This window comes from Bos taurus, chromosome 23 (genome assembly GCF_002263795.3).
Source record: "Bos taurus isolate L1 Dominette 01449 registration number 42190680 breed Hereford chromosome 23, ARS-UCD2.0, whole genome shotgun sequence".
Taxonomy (NCBI): domain Eukaryota; kingdom Metazoa; phylum Chordata; class Mammalia; order Artiodactyla; family Bovidae; genus Bos; species Bos taurus.
Window position 1 is genome coordinate 20,241,426 of NC_037350.1, and position 17,848 is coordinate 20,259,273.

General features: G+C 41.4%; 1 protein-coding gene across 5 annotated transcripts in view; it reads right to left on the minus strand.

The window, feature by feature from the left end:
• The window catches only part of ADGRF1 (adhesion G protein-coupled receptor F1), a 44,650-nt gene extending 27,438 nt beyond the window's left edge, over nucleotides 1-17,212 (minus strand). For 2 of the 5 annotated variants that reach the window (XM_059880300.1, XM_059880301.1), the window contains exons 1-4: nucleotides 17,065-17,212; nucleotides 2,579-2,656; nucleotides 1,974-2,102; nucleotides 514-571 (exon numbers count right to left, since the gene is read on the minus strand). In XM_059880300.1, the coding sequence (XP_059736283.1) occupies nucleotides 514-571; nucleotides 1,974-2,102; nucleotides 2,579-2,608 (217 nt within the window). In that variant the 5' untranslated portion in view covers nucleotides 2,609-2,656; nucleotides 17,065-17,212. Of the gene's footprint in view, nucleotides 1-513; nucleotides 572-1,973; nucleotides 2,103-2,578; nucleotides 2,659-4,516; nucleotides 4,608-17,064 lie in introns of those variants that run through there. The other 3 variants (XM_059880299.1, NM_001192327.1, XM_010818184.4) reach the window with 3 other exon arrangements.
• Between the last annotated feature and the right edge of the window lie 636 nt (nucleotides 17,213-17,848).

Genomic DNA, 17,848 nt, shown 5'->3' on the forward strand with positions numbered 1-17,848 from the left:
AATCAAATTTCAGACCACAACTCATTTCTAGATTGAAGTCTGTGCCTTTAATTACATTATTGGGATCAAGATGAGGAAGGAAAGGAAGAATATGGGCAGTTACTGGCTGGGCACGGGGTAGGATACTATGCCTCTATTATATTATTTCATCCTCACAAGGAATTACTATTATTATCATTCTACAGATTTGAGGTATATAACGACATGCCCAAGATCATACAACCCATCAGAAGCACTCCTAGGACTTAAACCCTGCTCTCCTGGCTCCAGTGACTCAGAGGGTAAAGAATCTGACTGCAGTGCAGGAAGCCTGGGTTTGATCCCTGGGTCAGGAAGAACCCCTGGAGAAGGGAATGGCTACCCACTTCAGTATTCTTGCCTGCAGAATTCCATGGATGGAGGAGCCTGGCAGGCTACAGTCCTTGGGTCTAAAAGAGTCAGACATGATTGGGTGACTAATACCTTTACTATCACTCCTGGTTCCAGTGTATGCTTCCAGTCTAAGAGTCTTACCTAGAGGCTTTTCCTTATTCACAATGAGTTCTTGTTTTGTTTTGATGCCTTCATCCCTCTGTTAAAAAGAAAAAAAAAAAAAAAAGAATTACAACAAGGGTTTGTCATGTTGTATTTCATAAAGCTGTTTCATACAACATGCTGTATTTCATGTTGTTGGATTTCCCAGATAAATTAAAATTATGTATCTAAAACCTAGCGAGATGGTGAGTGGGTACAAGACAAGACATGGCTGAGACACCTTTTGAGCACAGATCTGAAGGAGGTGGGAAAGTGAGGATCTCCAAGAAAGAACTTTCCAAGAGGAGGGAACAGCACGTGCAAAGGCCACGGGATAAGAACATGCCTGGCACGTGAAGGCCAGAGTAGCTATGTGCTGTGGGGGAGGGGGCAGAAGTGAGGTCAGAGAGTATCTCTAGGGAGGCAGGTCCTGTGGATCTTTCTGGGCTGTGGCAAGGGGTGTACAGGACAGGGAACTATACTCGATGTCTTATAATCACCTATAATGGAAAAGAGTCTGAAAAAGAATACATATGTGTATATATTGGGCTTTCCTGGTGCCTCAGTGGTAAAGAATCTGCCTGCAATGCAAGAGCCATGGGTTCGATCCCTGGATTGGGAAGAACTCCTGCAGACGGAAATAGCAACCCACTCCAGTATTCTTGCCTGGGAAATCCCATGGACAGAGGAGCCTGGTGGGCTACAGTCTACCGGGTCACTATATTCTTGCCTGGAAAATCCCATGGACAGAGGAATCTGGCAGGCTACAGTCTATCGAGTCGCAAAAGAGTTGGAGATGACTGAGCAACTAAACAACTCAATCACTTTGCTGTATACCTGAATCTAACACAATTGTAAATTAACTATGTTAGCTAAACTAAAATATGTAAATTATTACTTCAATTTAAAAACATGGGAACTTCCCTGGTAGTCCAGCAGTTACAAAGCCATCTTCTAATGTGGGGAACACAGGTTCCATCCCTCCTTGAAGATTTAAGATCCCACCTGCAGCATGGCAGCTAAGCCTGTGAGCTGCAATTAAAACCTGACATGGCCAAATAAGTAAATTTTAAAAATAGACGACTTCTTATTTTTAAAATGACTATTGGAAAAAAAACAAAGTGAGAATAGGGAAGAGTCCAAGGATTGCTAACCTCGATTAATGTGGATTTATATGCTTTTTCTCCATCAAAGAGGCCATAGGAGAGGATGTGCTGAGTTAGATGTGATCTCTAGGATGGCTTAGTCCAAGATGCTGGTTTTGCTGTCAAGTCATCTAAGCTCCAGGAGATAAAATGACTCGTCTAAGGCCACACAACTAAGGCAGGTAATGTTGAGACAAGAACCCAGCACTTCTGATTCCAAGTCTATGAAATTATGTCATTTCAGTTGCCTGGAGAGTGATGGGAACTCATAGTGGCAGAAAGACAGAAAGGAAAACAGGACATACACCAGCTAACCTCTAGGAAGCCATCTCGGCCCTCGGTGATCGTGAGGAAGGAGAAGAGCCAGAGAGGAAGAAATCTCATCTTCTGCTGGTCCCTCCTAGTCCTGGACAGGACACAAACAGCTGGAGTCACAGTCTGTGACTAGACGTGTGTGCCATGCAAGGATGAGACATGAAGACAAGTCATTCAAACCAAAATTTTAAAATGCATTGGTGGGGGTGGGGGTGGGGAGCAAATCTTGACTTGCTTCACTTTGCAACTGAGCGCATTTAACATCCAGCCTTTTATATTTCACTGAGGTTTTCTTTTCATCTCAGTAAAGACAAACACTCAAATAACCAAGGACCCTAGAAACACTAATATTAAGATAGAATCAGAGTGTTTTAGCATTAAAATAGTCATGAACCAATCAGATTTCCTTCTTCATAGTTCATGCGGTTAGCAACAAATTGTCCTCCAGTTCATGGTTATCTCAGAATAATTTAGACACAACTCAGCCCACAGTCATGGCGATAAAATGCCCTTTACAGCTCCATGGGAAAAGATGAAGAGCTGATTCCCCAGCATTGGAATCAGTGCCTGGAGTCAGCAGCACAGAAGATCAGTCCAGCACTTACCTTCCTCTCTGGGTGCCCTTTGAACTTCATGCACGCTTTGTCATCCCAACAGCACTGCCCTGTGCTTTGCTCTGTGATCTACATGAAAATAGAACAGTTGCGGAGGGATGGAAGAGGAGGTTGGAGTTAGCAGATGTAAGCTTTTATATAGATAGTAGATAAACAACAAAGTCCTACTGTATAGCACAGGGCTGTGCTGTGTGTGCTTGGTCACTTAGTCCTGTCCAACTCTGCGACCTCATGGACTGTAGCCGCCAGGCTCCTCTGTCCACGGGGATTCTCCAGGCAAGAATACTGGAGTGGGTTGCCATGCCCTCCTCCAGGGGAATCTTCCCAACCCAGGGATCAAGCCCAGGTCCCCTGCATTGCAGGCAGATTCTTTAACCATCTGAGCCACCAGGGAAGTCCAAGAGTACTGGAGTGAATAGCCTATCCCTTCTCCAGGGGATCTTTCCCACCCATGCATTAAACCGGGGTCTCCTGCGTTGCATAGCACAGAGAGCTATATTCATTGTCCTGTGACAAAGCATAATGGAAAAGAAGAGAGAATGTATATATAAGTATAATCCCTAAATCACTTTCTTATTCAGCAGAAATTAATACAACATTACAAATCAGCTATACTTCAGTTAAAAAAAATACAATTAAGGGACTTCCTTGGCTTCCCAGTGACCAAGACTTCACACTCCCAACAGAGGGGGCCCAGGGCTTGATCCCTGGTCAAGCAACTAAGATCCCACATGCCACTACTAAAGATCCTGCATGCCACATTGAAAATCAAAGATTTGAATTCTGCAACTAAGACCCAATGCAGCCAAATAAATGAATAAATGTTTCTTAAAATATTGATTAAATAAAGAAAAAAGACATTAAAGACAGTGCAACTACTGCCACCGATATGGCCTATATGTTAGTAGAGAGTCTTTCTAGGGCTTTCTAGGGCAGCATGAAAAATAAGCCATGGGACACACACCCCTTTTGTATTTACCTGCTCCCCTTACTGAATGGTGCTCACATGCCCCCATCCCCTGCCTGCCAAGATTCCCCCTAAATAGACTGCTTTAACTTTCTTTGGGCAACAATCCAGACTCCAGATCATTCTTCTCCATCTTGCTTCCCCAAACCTATCTGCTCTGAGTCCTGGTCCCTCTGACTCATGCTTTTTGCTTTCTGAAAGTGATAGGTTTTTGTCTCTGGGGTGGTTGTTTTTTCAGATATACACTATGCATATACACCATCATGCGTAAAATAGATAGCTAGTAGGAAGCTGTTGTCTAGCACAGGGAGCTCAACCTGGTGCTCTGTGATGACCCGGAGGGGTAGGATGGAGGGGATGAGAGGGAGGCTCAAGAGGAAGGGAATATATGTGTGTGTGTATGTGTGTGTATATATATATAACTGATTCATGTTGTTGTATATCACAAACTAATACAACAATGTAAAGCAATTATTCCAATAATAAATTTTTAATTCAATTTGTAAAAAATAAATAAAATTAAAATTTAAAATGAAATTAAAAAAAATTTTTTAAATGACTCCATAAAAATAGACATATTTTATAACATGAGTATATGTACATGGGGGCTCCCCAGGTGGCGCTAGTGGTAAAGAACCCGCCTGCCAATGCAGGAGACGTAAGAGACGTGGGTTCGATCCCTGGGTCAGGCATATCCCCTGGAGGATGGCATGGCAACCCATGCCAGTATTCTTGCCTGGAGAATCCCATGGACTGAGGAGCCTGGCAGGCTATGATCCGTAGGCTTGCACAGAGTCGGACACAACTGAAGCGACTTAGTCGCAGCAGCAGCAGCATGCACGCATATTTATATTGGGGCTTCACCAGTGGCTTAGATGGTAAAGAATCTACTTGCAATTCGGGAGACCCAGGTTTGATCCCTAGGTCGGGAAGATCCCCTGGAGAAAGGAATGTCTACGCACTCCAGTATTCTTGCCTGGGGAATTCCATGGACAGAGGAGCCTGGCGGGCTACTGTCTATGGGGATTGCAAGCAGTTGGACATACTGAGCAACTGAAAAAAAGAAAGAAAGAAAAATATGGATGTTAACATAGATACACACATACATAATAAAACGTGTCTATCTATATCTGTATTATGTGTATATACACACTCATACATAATGAAATTTCATATAGATGTAAAATAGCTGAACAGTTTTGTGAAACAAAACTCCTTTTCCTATGTCCTTTGGATATTTTCTATTTGTTTTTATTTATACACATGTTGTTATTGCTTATTTGTTGGTGAACTGCCACATCGTGCTAAACTGAAACCCTGATCCTAAGTTCCAATTTACCACATCCTGCTAAGCCAATTTTCCGGTACCTTCCTGAAGTGAAGTCACATTGCAGAGGGAGCCGGTGCTCTTTCTAGCCCCTTTCCCACTTTTTCTCCACTTCCAGGGATGATTTTTAACATGATCTCCTCTTGTTCTCTTGTGCCAGGGCCTGCTTCCATGTGGGAGGCTTGGCACTCACATGGCTCTTTCTCTCCATTTCTCTCTCTCTCTCTCTGAAAAATCTCTTTCTCGCATATGGCACCCAGGCCTGTGGCTGCAAACCCAACAGGAGGAGGCCTGGGTTATTAGTTCCAAGTGTGGTGAAGAAACTCTCTTATCCTCTTGGCCTGTTTATTCTCTCTTCTTCCCCCACTGGAGGGTGGAACGTGGGCTTTCTGTCTCCTTGGACTTGTTAGAAATGGTAAACTGAAACTTTAATCAGGATTTCAGACCAGGGATTCCCAGTCACTGGTCCAGAGGCCAATCATGAATAGCCAGACTATGAAAAGGAGAGGGAGGCATTGAGAAGGAGAAAAGGAAACACTTCAGGGCCAATTTGAAAACACAGGCACCCCCATTCCACCATAAATCTACTAAATCTTACACAGACCAGGCTCTGCCATGTGTGTTATTAAAGCTTCCCAAGTGAGGCTGACCCCTAGGCAGCTCTGAGAGCTGTTTTGCTAAACTACTTCTAGGAGAAGAAAAAAAGGTTCTATTCCAAGGCTATTTGGAAAGACTGAAGCTGAAGCTGATGCAAAGACCGGACTCATTGGAAAAGATCTTGATGCTGGGAAAGATTGAGGGCAGGAGGAGAAGAGGGTGTCAGAGGATGAGATGGTTGGATGGCATTACCGACTCAATGGACAAGAGTTTGAGCAAACTCTGGAAGATATTGAAGGATGGGGAAGCCTGGCCTGCTGCAGTTCATGGGGTCTCAAAGAGTCAGATACAACTGAGCGACTGAACAACCACAATTGAGGCTAATACTGTTATCTGAATTCTCCTTTTGGAGTGTGACACCAAAGTTTCAACTTACCAAAATGGTTTCTTTGCTTCCTTGGTACACTCAGCTTCCTCTGGGGTAGGGTTGGAAGACTTACAGATAAATAGGGAATAATTTTTTAGTATTAGGTATGGGCCACACAATATTTAGGACACTATTCATTGTCCAGGATGACTGTTGTTTTTTCGAAATTCAAATTTAACTAAGGGACTTCCCTGGTAGTCCAGTGGTTAAGACGCCACACTCCCAATGCAAGGGCCCAGGTGTGATCCTTAGTCAGGGAACTAGATCCCACATCCCGCAACTCAAGATTTTGTGTGCTGCAACTAAGACTTGGAACAGCCAAAAATAAATAAAAATTTTTAAAAATTTAACTGGGCATCCTATATTTGACAAGTAATCGTAGATATGGATATCTCAAGGTGCATGGGTCAAAACAGGCTCTGTGGTTAGCCTGCCTAGGATTCAGATCCCGGCTTTGACATTTATTAACTGGATGCCCTTTGACTCTTTCTTAGTCTTTCTATGCCTCAGTTTGCTCATCTATAAGATGGGGAAAGTTGAATAAAATTCAGAGATTCTTTAGAGATTTGAATGAGTAATTGCATATAGAAAACCTAGAGCAATGCCCAGCAGATGGTGAGCCTCAGTGATTGATAGGTGCTAATATTAGCACAACTAGCATTTCAATCTCACCACCAGTTTCCATAGTAACTTGTTGGATTATTTCAGAATTTGACTTCAATCTGAGTCAAATTAACTAATCAAATAAAAGGTACTCCTGGTACTCCTGATGCCCAGCACGGTATCAATGGAGGGATTCAAGCTTCAAGGAAGTAAAAATACTTGTTTACAATAACTGAGTTAACTGATTCTAAAGATGTTTAATTGTGTGTGTGTGTGTGTTGAGGAGTTGTTGTTTAGTCGCTAAGTCGTGTGTGACTCTTTTGCGATCCCATGGACTATAGCCCACCAAGCTCCTCTGTCTGTGGGATTTTCCCAGGCAAGAGTACTGGAGTGGGTTGCCATTTCCTTCTCCATGTGTTGAGGAGGCGTAATCTTAAATCCTACTTAAATTTGCCCTCACTAGAGGCAAGCCCTATGGTATTTTCAGCACTTCCTTCTCAGTTGGAAGTGTCTTGATTATTTAAAAAAAAAGAAAAGTTCTCAGAATCCACGTGTCCTTGCCACAGATGAGGAGCTGTTGTTGTCATCAGCGTGTATGTGTTTGTTTACATCACACCTCGCTGGGGGTCAGTGATACCTGACCTACAGCTGTGTCGGCCCTGGCATCCATGCGAAGGCTTGGCCATAGTGGGACCCCCTTCACTTCCTTGAATTCATTCAACTGAATTCATTCCTGATAATCCTTGTCCTTCAGTTTTTGGAGAACAATCATTAGCATTTGCTATTATGCTTCTGGAGACAGCTGCCCATTGTCTTCTCAGTCTTCCAGTTATATATTTATGGATCAGATTTCATTTATTTATGTCAACAGCTGTCTCCTTATCAACAGTGGTGCTGAACTGGGACTGCTCTCACCTACAGTTTCCAGAATTTTTAGCAATAATCTATTCTTAGGCAGAACTGAACTCGGGCGGCTTTCCTGGCATCAGTATTTATGGGATTGTGTTTCTCCCTCTATAAATAAAAGAATTCCCAGTAGAATCGTCATCCTCCTCTCTGCCTTGAACTCATGTGCATGCACACATATGCGCCTGTGCACGCACGTGCACACACACACACACACACACGGGAAGAGCAGATCTCTAACTGGGATATGAAAAAAATTATGATTCAAATAGAACTGGTTAACAGGTGAGAACTTGCCAAACCTTGTTTTCATTTTATTCTTTTTTTATGAGTTTTCAGTCATGTTTTCATTGGGATCTGCCTTTGTATAGGAATCCCTGAGCCATTTGCCTTTGAGAATGTCTTCGTGTTTTTCAATAGGCAGATACAGTAGAGAAGCCAGGTGGAAATATAGGCGGGAAACAAAAAAGATAACCAATGCATCACACTTGGAAAAATATTTGGTGGTTTGGTCATTTTTTTTGAGCTAGACTAACTTCTGGAAGGACTATAAAGATATTTAAAATTTCAGTGAGTGTCTGTGTTGTCTCCCCAGTACAATTTAAACACATATTTTATATATTAGCATGTTTTTAGTATGTTAATATTTAATAAACTTGGTCGGAAAAAACCTAGATGAATTAGACCCTAACCTCAACTTTGTCCTTTTTCTGCTAGAATTTGTGCAAGCTAAAAAGAACTCTTGCTGGACTCAGTTTCCTCTTCCCTAAAGTAAGCAAGAAAATAAGATGCACTCAGAACTGTTCTCATTCAGATTTCATTATTATATGCGCATTTCACAGTTTCTATGTATATACCATTTATGTAGTTATTCTTTACATTAGTGCCTATCAGTAACTGAATCTGAGCTTGGAGAGATTAATTTTTTTTTTTTTTTACTGGACTCTAGGTAGGCTGCAGTCCATGGGGTCGCTAAGAGTCAGGCACGACTGAGCGACTTCACTTTCATGCATTGGAGAAGGAAATGGCAACCCACTCCAGTAATCTTGCCTGGAGAATCCCAGGGACAGAGGAGCCTAGTGGGCTGCTGTCTATGGGGTCACACAGAGTCTGACACGACTGAAGTGACTTAGCAGCAGCAGTAGCAGCAGTCCTATTTTCTCTAGTTATTATCATTCCTGAACATCTTTTAAGGTGAGCTGAGAATCTACTTATAATTAAGTTCTTAGGATGAGAATAGCAGTGGGGTGTTTTAAGAACTCCCAAGGCTGGAAGAGATAAAAGAACCTACTTAGCTAAGCTGGCCTTTCCCTTGGGACACTTCACCAATCTGCAAAGCTTTAATTTGTCCAATCGCTCCCCCCAATTTCCTAGGCAGGGAGTTTGCTCATCGTAGCTCCACCCCCTTGGGGAAACTCCAAGAACCATGATCAGATCTACTTTTGAAAACAGCTGCTGCATCGCTTGAGTTTCTCTCCTCCAATGTCCCTATTTAAATTTCCGATGGCTCACTGAATGGATCTCCTTTCAGAGTCCAGCTTAAGACCCTATTTCTTCCCTGATCCTTGTTCCTTCAAAAATTAAGAAATATTTTTTTTACAAGTCCCTGTGTCCTTTGCCATTCAACTAGAGAGCATTTCTCCTGTTGCTGATGCTGTCATCATAGCTCAGCTGTCTGCTCCCTCCTCATATGGATTCTGGTGTTTTTTTTTTTTTTTTTTTTAATTCATTTATCTCTTAAAAGAGTTGCGAGAGTGCTCAGTCTTGTCAGACTCTATGCGACCCTATGGACTGTAGCCCGCCAGGCTCCTCTGTCCATGGAATTTTCCAGGCAAGACTACTGCAGTGGGTTGCCATTTCCTCCTCCAGGGCATGTTCCAAACACTGGGATCGAACCCGAGTCTCCTACATTGCCTGCATTGGCAAAGAGATACAGAATGACTTGTTGTTCTTAACTCATCACCCAATACTTCTGGTTTATTTCTCATAGACGAGTCTAGCTCTATTCTGCTGTAAAAAGCCTGACTGCCAGCCTCAAGGGTTGGGTCTATTCCAACCCCCTGTAACTGAAGATTTTCTCCTGTCACTCACGGTTCAGTAGCGCACAAGTTACCACCAAGCCCTTAAAACATGATTAATGGCATTCCAGAGGAGGTGCCAAGCTCTTTCTTGCAGCCAAGACTTAAGCTTAGCAATGGGGACCCAGCCCTCCTGGAATCCCCCGGTCATTATTTGCCATCTTCTCCCGCTTGATTTTGCCTACTGACAATCAGTAAAGCCCAGAAAACTTGAGCTTCCTCTTGGACTGTTTACTTGAAAAAAAGTACCTGAATAACACTCAAGGGAGGGGATAGTTACATAAGAAGAAGTAAGGATAATTCTTTCTAATTTACAAAAAGCTTTCATATGTATGTCTTTGATTATTTTGGTGATTAAGTGGGAATTATTTTGGCTTCACACTTGTATAAAATGAGAAGAGTAAACCTAAATTCTAAATAAAAAGACTATCTTTGATTTCCTTAAATTTCTCTCCCTAAAGAACCTCATATTTCTCTTAGACTCTGGGCCCGGTTCATTTTATTGCTTGGGCCATGGTTTTTCTAAAATTTGAGTGTAATTGCTTTACAATGTTGTGTTAATTTCTGCTGTACAACGAAGTGACTCAGCCATATGTACACATATATCCCCTCCCTCCTGAAACCCATTTCCGTTTCTCCCCCATCCACTCATCTAGGTCAAAACAGAACACCGAGCTGAGCTCCCTGTGAAACGGAGCAGGACCCTATGGTCCTTGCCCTGCATGTTCTCTGCCTGCCTTTTGTCTGTGGAAAACTTTAGTCAAAGAATAATCATAAAAGAGAGAAATGCTGAAACAAAGAAAAAGAGTCAAAGGAGACTAAATAATAATAATAATACAGTCATTAAGCATAGGCAAAGACCTTTAGTTCTTTCTCAAGGTCTATAGATAATATTCAGAGGCATATCCTGTGAGCTGTCTCATAGATATTAAAACACGGGGTGGGAGAAGTTAACTACATGATGACCAGACTGTACCCAGGACACGAGCTGCCACAGTTTCAGTAACTGGCTGCAAGGAAATGGAAACAAATGGACCTGGAACTAAAGATTAACCATACCCCAAACAACTGAGATGATGTTGGTCAGACCACTGATGACCAATTTGAAGATGGCTGTTAGAGATGACTGTGCTGTTTTCACATGTAGCTCAGTTAAGCTCTCTTTGTACAAGAAAAAGAAGAATGTATGTTTCAAAGCTATGTTCCTAACAAATGTGAATGTCATTTTGTATCCAAGGAAACCTAACTCTTCAAGAGTGAAAACACAATTCATCAGGCCTACTGGGAAGAACCTACAGAACAGGCTTTGTGGGGTCTTCAAGGGTGAAAGGTCAGATTAAAGCTTTTACAAACTGTTCTTGTGTGATCTGTTTTTAAATGAGTAAAACAATATCTGACTTCTCATTCAGTGCTCACATTGATAAACCTTGTTTCAAATCTACCAAAAAATACTCATTCTATAAGTTTCCCTAACCGTATTAACAGTATTTTCATCACAATTTCCTAGTAAGTAAAAGCCTATTTTACAATTATATTTCCTCAAATGATTTTTCTAGAAATAAAACCAGTTGCCTGGCATTCTGCCTATCCTGCAAATACCATGCCAATTCAAAACTAAAACGCCTTCAAATTATGTACAGATGAAAAGCAAACACATCATCATGGTAAATTTGTTATTTAGACTCCTATAATCTGTCTTAAACGTCCCTTCTATTAACCTTTTTCTTGTTCATCCTTCATTCCAGATTATTTTGAGTTTTGATAGACATGGCCAAATGAGCCTTCTCATTTGTACCCAGTTATAGTCCCTGGTACAGTGTAGAAATGCCTGTTTCATCACACTGGCCCCAACACGATTATAATGCTTGCCAAACTAATTGGCAAATTTTACTCTAATTGTTTTAATTTCTAGGCTTTTGATTATTAATAAAATAAAACATTTTTTCAGATGTTCATTGGCCATTTATATGTATTTATATGTATTTTTCTGGTTTGACTATTTAAGTCTTTATATCAAGTGTTTCTATTGAAATGTTCACTTTTATCTTAACAGCTGCTTTTAGGAGCTCATCATAGCATGGATATCAGCTCTTTGTCACTCATGTTATAAACATTTGCCCATCATTTGTCTGTGGTCTCATAACTTTTTATGTTGTCCTGTTCAGCACAAAAGTTTAAAACATTCATGGAATCACATCTGTCAATCTCTTCCATTATGGATTTTAAACCTGGGGTCATGTTAAAAAATTTTTTCTATGCAAATATGGTAAAAAAAAATATCCTCTTATATTTACTTCTCACACTTCTTTAGGCAAGTTCGTTTGTTTGTTTGTTATACACATTTACATCTTCAACCTTCCTGAAGTTATTTTAGGTTTTGGTATAAAATAGGGCTTTGGGGCTTCCCAGGTGGCTCAGTGGTAAAGAATCCACCTGCCAAGTGGAAGACAAGGGTACAATTCCTGGGTCAGGAAGATCCCCATGAGGAGGAAATGGTGACCCACTCTAGGATTCTTGCCTGGGAAATCCCATGGACAGAGGAGCCTGGTGGGCTACAATCCATGGGGTCACAAAAGAGTCAGACATGACTTAGCGACTAAACAACAACAAGGGCTTTCCTTTCCTTTTCCTCCAAACAAATAGTTATCTATCCCAGCTACATTTCTCGACGGAACCATTCTTTATTAAGACCACCTGGAAAAATCTTTATCCGTTTTAAAGGTACATACTGTCATCATAAAACTCTAACCTGAATATTTTTAAAATTCTATGCTGTCTTTGTCTTTTCTTTTGCTAGTTACTTGCTTAATTGGCATCTTGGTCAACAGCATAGAAGAGTGTTATGTTATACGCCTAAGAACTGTATCGTTAAGTGTCTTATTAGGAAGAATTAACCTGATATTCTTAAGCAATTAAGCACAGGAATGTCATCAAGCAAAACTGGGCTAAAGTACAAACAAAAAGTCTGAAAGGTTTTCATGGAAAATATAATCTGCTTAATCCAAAGTCTCTTTACCCAAAACGCTGCAGGTGTGAGCCAGTCCTAATACCACATTTTTATAGTAAATGTCTGCTTATCCCTAAATAATAGAGGAACCCTTATGACCAGATTTTTTTTAAATTTTATCTTATGAGGACGAGGCAAATGATAAAGAAATTATTTTCAAGACTTTATTTAAAGTCTTTGTTCCAAAGGACCTTCTTTAAAGCAAAACAACAATTTCCACTGTCTGTGGGCCTCTGAAGATTAAAAACTGACATTTGCACTGAGAACCCAGAGACTATGAGGACTAGATCATCCTCATCAACAAAATTTAACTATATTTTGCATTTTTTTCATGTCTGTTCACCTTTTTGGATTTTATTCACTTAACTGACCGTGCACAGGAGATTTACAATAACTCTAGAAAATGCTAGGGCAATTTCACACTTGTTAATTCTTATGGATATTTGTCCTGATATGCCAGAGCCCAGGTTTTCATCTGCCATTGAACTGGAGCTTCTATGAGATTCTCTGTGGCTTGCTGGGGAGTGGGGTGCTGTAAGAGGCCCCCCTCCCCACATTTCCTCTGGTTTTCTGTACTGCAGTGGTGGAATTCAGCAAGACTAGAACCAGCTGGGCATGGGAGAGAGGGTGATGCTTTACATCTTTTGCACCATCCTTCTAGGTTCCTAGATTATTTTCACAGCTATTAAGACCATGTAGCCAGTCCAGAACTTTGAAGGCCTTGACATCCTGTGAGCACATCTCTGCTCAAACACAATCTATGTAACTATGGGTATTCCCTGCCAAAAATCTTTAGAAAGAGAACGATAATTTGAAAGAGAACAATATTTTGAAAATTGCAAAGACATATGTTTAGATTGGGTAGATTGTGGTTTCATAAGGTGTTCTCGTTTGTTTAGTCACTAAGTCATATTCGATTCTTTTGTGATCCCATGGACTTTTGTGACTCCATGGACTATAGGTTCCTTTGTCCATGGGACAGGCAAAAATAATGGAATGGGTTGTCATTTTCTTCTCCAGGGGATCTTCCCAACTCACGGATCCAACCCCCATCTCCTGCATTGGCAAGTGGATTCTTTACCACTGAGGAAGCCCACATGAGTGGCCTTATGCAAAACTGTGAATTCAGTGACATTGTTGTGGAGAAGCCGTTCCTCTACTTTCTGAGTTGTTCACCCTGGGGACACACCCCAGCAATGGCTCACATCCTTCCATACCCGGTACCCTATTGCTTCTTCCAGTTCATGCTTGCACCAAACCAAAGTGCTCGGAAAGCCTTCCTCAGTAATCAGTGCAAAGAAAGAGGAAAACATTATAATGGGATAGACTTGAGGTCTCTTCAAGAAAATTAGAGATACCAAGGGAACATTTCATGCAAAGATGGGCTCAATGAAGGACAGAAATGGTATGGACCTAACAGAAGCAGAAGATATTAAGAAGAGGTGGCAAGAATACACAGAAGAACTATATACAAAACAGATCTTCACAACCCAGCTAATCAGGATGATATGATCACTCACCTAGAGCCAGACATCCTGGAATGCGAAGTTAGTTGGACCTTAGGAAGCATCGCTACAAACAAAGCTAGTGGAGCTGATGGAATTCCAGTTGAGCTATTTCAAATCCTAAAAGATGATGCTGTGAAAGTGCTGCACTCAATATGTCAGCAAACTTGGAAAACTCAGCAGTGGCCACAGGACTGGAAATGGTCAGTTTTCATTCTAATCCCTAAGAAAGACATTGCCAAAGAATGCTCAAACTACCGCACAATTGCGCTCACCTCACACGCTAGTAAAGTAATGCTCAAAATTCTCAAAGCCAGGCTTCAGCAATACGTGAATTGTGAACTTCCAGATGTTCAAGCTCATTTTAGAAAAGGCAGAGGAACCAGAGGTCAAATTGCCAACATCTGTTGGATTATCAAAAAAGCAAGAGAGTTCCAGAAAAAACATCTGTTTCTTCTTTATTGACTATGCCAAAGCCTTTGACTGTGTGGATCACCACAAACTGTGGAAAATTCTTCAACAGATGGGAACACCTGACCTGCCTCTTGAGAAATCTGTATGCGGGTCAGGAAGCAACAGTTAGAACTGGACATGGAACAACAGACTGGTTCCAAACAGGGAAAGGAGTATGTCAAGTCTGTATATTGTCACCCTGCTTATTTAACTTCTATGCAGAGTACATCATGAGAAACATTGGGCTGGAAGAAGCACCAGCTGGAATCAAGATTGCCAGGAGAAATATCAATAACCTCAGATATGCAGATGACACCATACTTATAGCAGAAAGCAAAGAAGAACTAAAGAGCCTTTTGATGAAAGTGAAAGAGGAGAGTGAAAAAGTTGGCTTAAAGCTCAACATTCAGAAAACTAAGATCATGGCATCTGGTCCCATCACTTCATGGGAAATAGAAGGGTAAACAGTGGAAACAGTGACAGACTTTATTTTTGAGGGGGGCTCCAAAATCACTGCAGATGGTTACTGAAGCCATGAAATTAAAAGATGCTTACTCCTTGGAAGAAAAGTTATGATCAAGTTAGACAGCATATTAAAAAACAGAGACATTACTTTGCCAACATAGGTCCATCTAGTTAAGGCTATGGTTTTTCCAGTAGTCATGTATGGATGTGAGAGTTGGACTGTGAAGAAAGCTGAGCACTGAAGAATTGATGCTTTTGAACTGTGGTGTTGGAGAAGACTCTTGAGAGTCCCTTGGACTGCAAGGAGATCCAACCAGTCCATCCTAAGGGAGAATGTTCATTGGAAGGACTGATGTTGAAGCTGAAACTCCAATACTTTGGCCACCTGATGCGAAGGGCTGACTCATTTGAAAAGACCCTGATGTTGGGAGAGATTGAAGGTGGGAGGAGAAGGGGACAACAGAGGATGAGATGGTTGGATGGCATCACCAACTCAATGGACATGAGTTTGGCTGAACTCCGGGAGTTGGTGATGGACAGGGAGGCCTGGCGTGCTGCAGTCCATGGGGTCACAAAGAGTCGGACACGACTGAGCAACTGAACTGACTGAACTGAAAGTGCTCAAAAAAGTCACTGACACCCTAGTTTGAATGAATGTGTTCATTTACTTTTCCTAAGAGGATATGTCTGTCTCTTTAATTGCAGAACGAATGACATCAGAGGGCACATAGATACCAAAGTACCGAGCCCCCTCGCCCTCAGCACAACAAGACATAAACCTTTCATGAGAACCCTGCCCCTGTTTTTAAAAAAGAGTAAAGGAATACACTGTGTTTGTAGAGAAGCAAGATATATGTACCTATGAGGCATGTCAGCAAAAATTTACATCAACTTGTGGTCATGCATTAAATAGGAGTCTGTGCAAGTCAAGCCTCTTAGACTCAACATGTTCATGCTCCAATTTTAACACTTTATGCTCATGGCTACTATTTTCACATTAAATAACTAGAACAAGAAAAGCTGAATAATTTGCTCAAGATTATGCCGCTTGGTAATGGCAACCCACTCCAGTTTTCTTGCTTGGAGGATCCCATGGGAAAAAGAGCCTGGCAGGCTACAATATGGGGTTGCAAGAGTCAGACACAACTTAGTGATTAAACCACCGATGGTTGAACAAAGTACTCTATGTGATCGTATAACATACGATCCTTTTAAATTTGGGTTATGTTTGAGTAATTAGTGGTGTTTTATTAAAAACATAGCAAAAGGTTTGTGTTAGTACTCTGATAAATTACAAAATGTATTTTAATCTTTTTTTGTTACTTCCCTTGACTCTGTAATCTGCAGTCTACCGTGTGTTATTACCAGGTTTGATTTAATGGATTTGTCCATGGAAATGCCAAAGTTATCATTTCCCCGCACCTCTGCAGCCTGACCTTCCTTCCATACCTCCTTTGGTAACTTCCCATGATTTAGTCTCTGGCATGGATGAATTACATAGACTAGCAGGCTTTCATACATGGATTCTTCATGAAAAAGAAGAAAAAGGAAGAGAAAAATGACTACGTTTCAAGGCTTGTCAGAAAATATAACGGGTCACTTTGTACTTATTTGAGGGAGAGAGACTAGGAAGTAATTAAAAACATCAGTTTGTGGATTTTTCAGGGCCCAAAGAAGTTAAATTGAGAAATACTTCCTGGAAATATACCAATTAGGTCAAATCTTAAACTAATTCATCCTAAAGTGAAAATAAACTTGATCTTCTTAGATGGCACAATGGACTGTGTTTGTACGATTACCCTTGGTGAAGCTTTCTTTATTTCAGTCAATCCACCTCCCAGACACCACCCCCCAAGAAGAAGGGGTACTGTCTTGAAATCGATAGAGAGAAGGTTATGCTTTGAATCAACAACCTTGAGCCTGAGACTCACATAACATCTCAATTTATACAGTTACCAAGAAACTGAACTCGATTGTATCTGTTCCTTGTTTTCTCCACTCTCCATTCCTTTAGTTACCCTTCTTCAGGAAACAGGATATTGAAATATGGGTTTCAATTATTGAAAACTAATCAGATTAACAGGTGGTAAGGATGATGCTAAGACACGTTCTAAGGAATCAAATCACAGCATTGGGGCTTACCTGTGATTCCACTCTTCACATCACAGCCCCCGGGAGCCCTTCCTCTGGGGTAATCGTGGCTTGATCACTTCTTGTTCTGTTTGGAAAGACAATCGAAATAGCTGAGCCACAGCAGCTCGCTGGCATGTGTACAGGCCACTGATTTACTGGTAACTCCTGTAGCACATTGCTACCCTGTAGGCAGACAAGCCCAGAACACACCCGCTTCAATAAGGAAGAGAAAAATACCTTTCTGTTGACTCTTCCTCCCACTTAGAGTCCCTATCAGGCCTGGTAAGAGGAAGGAAATCAGAGCCCGTGACCTAACAATTCTCCCAGCAGACAGAAATCATGGAGGGGAAACGGGAGGAAAATGCTCCAGGGCAATGCAGGACACTTCTGTCCTCGATTGGTGTGTTTCACAGTGTCACTCTGTCCAGCTTCCACAACCAGCCTCGGGACACCCAGGGTCATACCTCATAAAGCGGAAGGAATGCAGCCCTCCGTGTGTAAATTTCAGGTGGGAAGAGGTGGGTCATACCAGTGGGGTATGGAGAGAGACAGATATTATTTCTCCTTTTCTGATTTTCTTGCGCAACACTGAATAATTGGCCTGCTACTTTCCCAGATGAAGCCACCTCAGACTTCTCTTTGAAATACTACAGAATGAAGGTGGGCAAAGGAGAGCCCTGGCATGTACGCACAGGGCAAATGCTTTCAGTATGTTGTTTGTCCTTAGAAAACCTCATGCTAAACCTTGTTAACTTCTTTCATAAGTTTCTTTCTCCCATCCAAGTTGAAAACT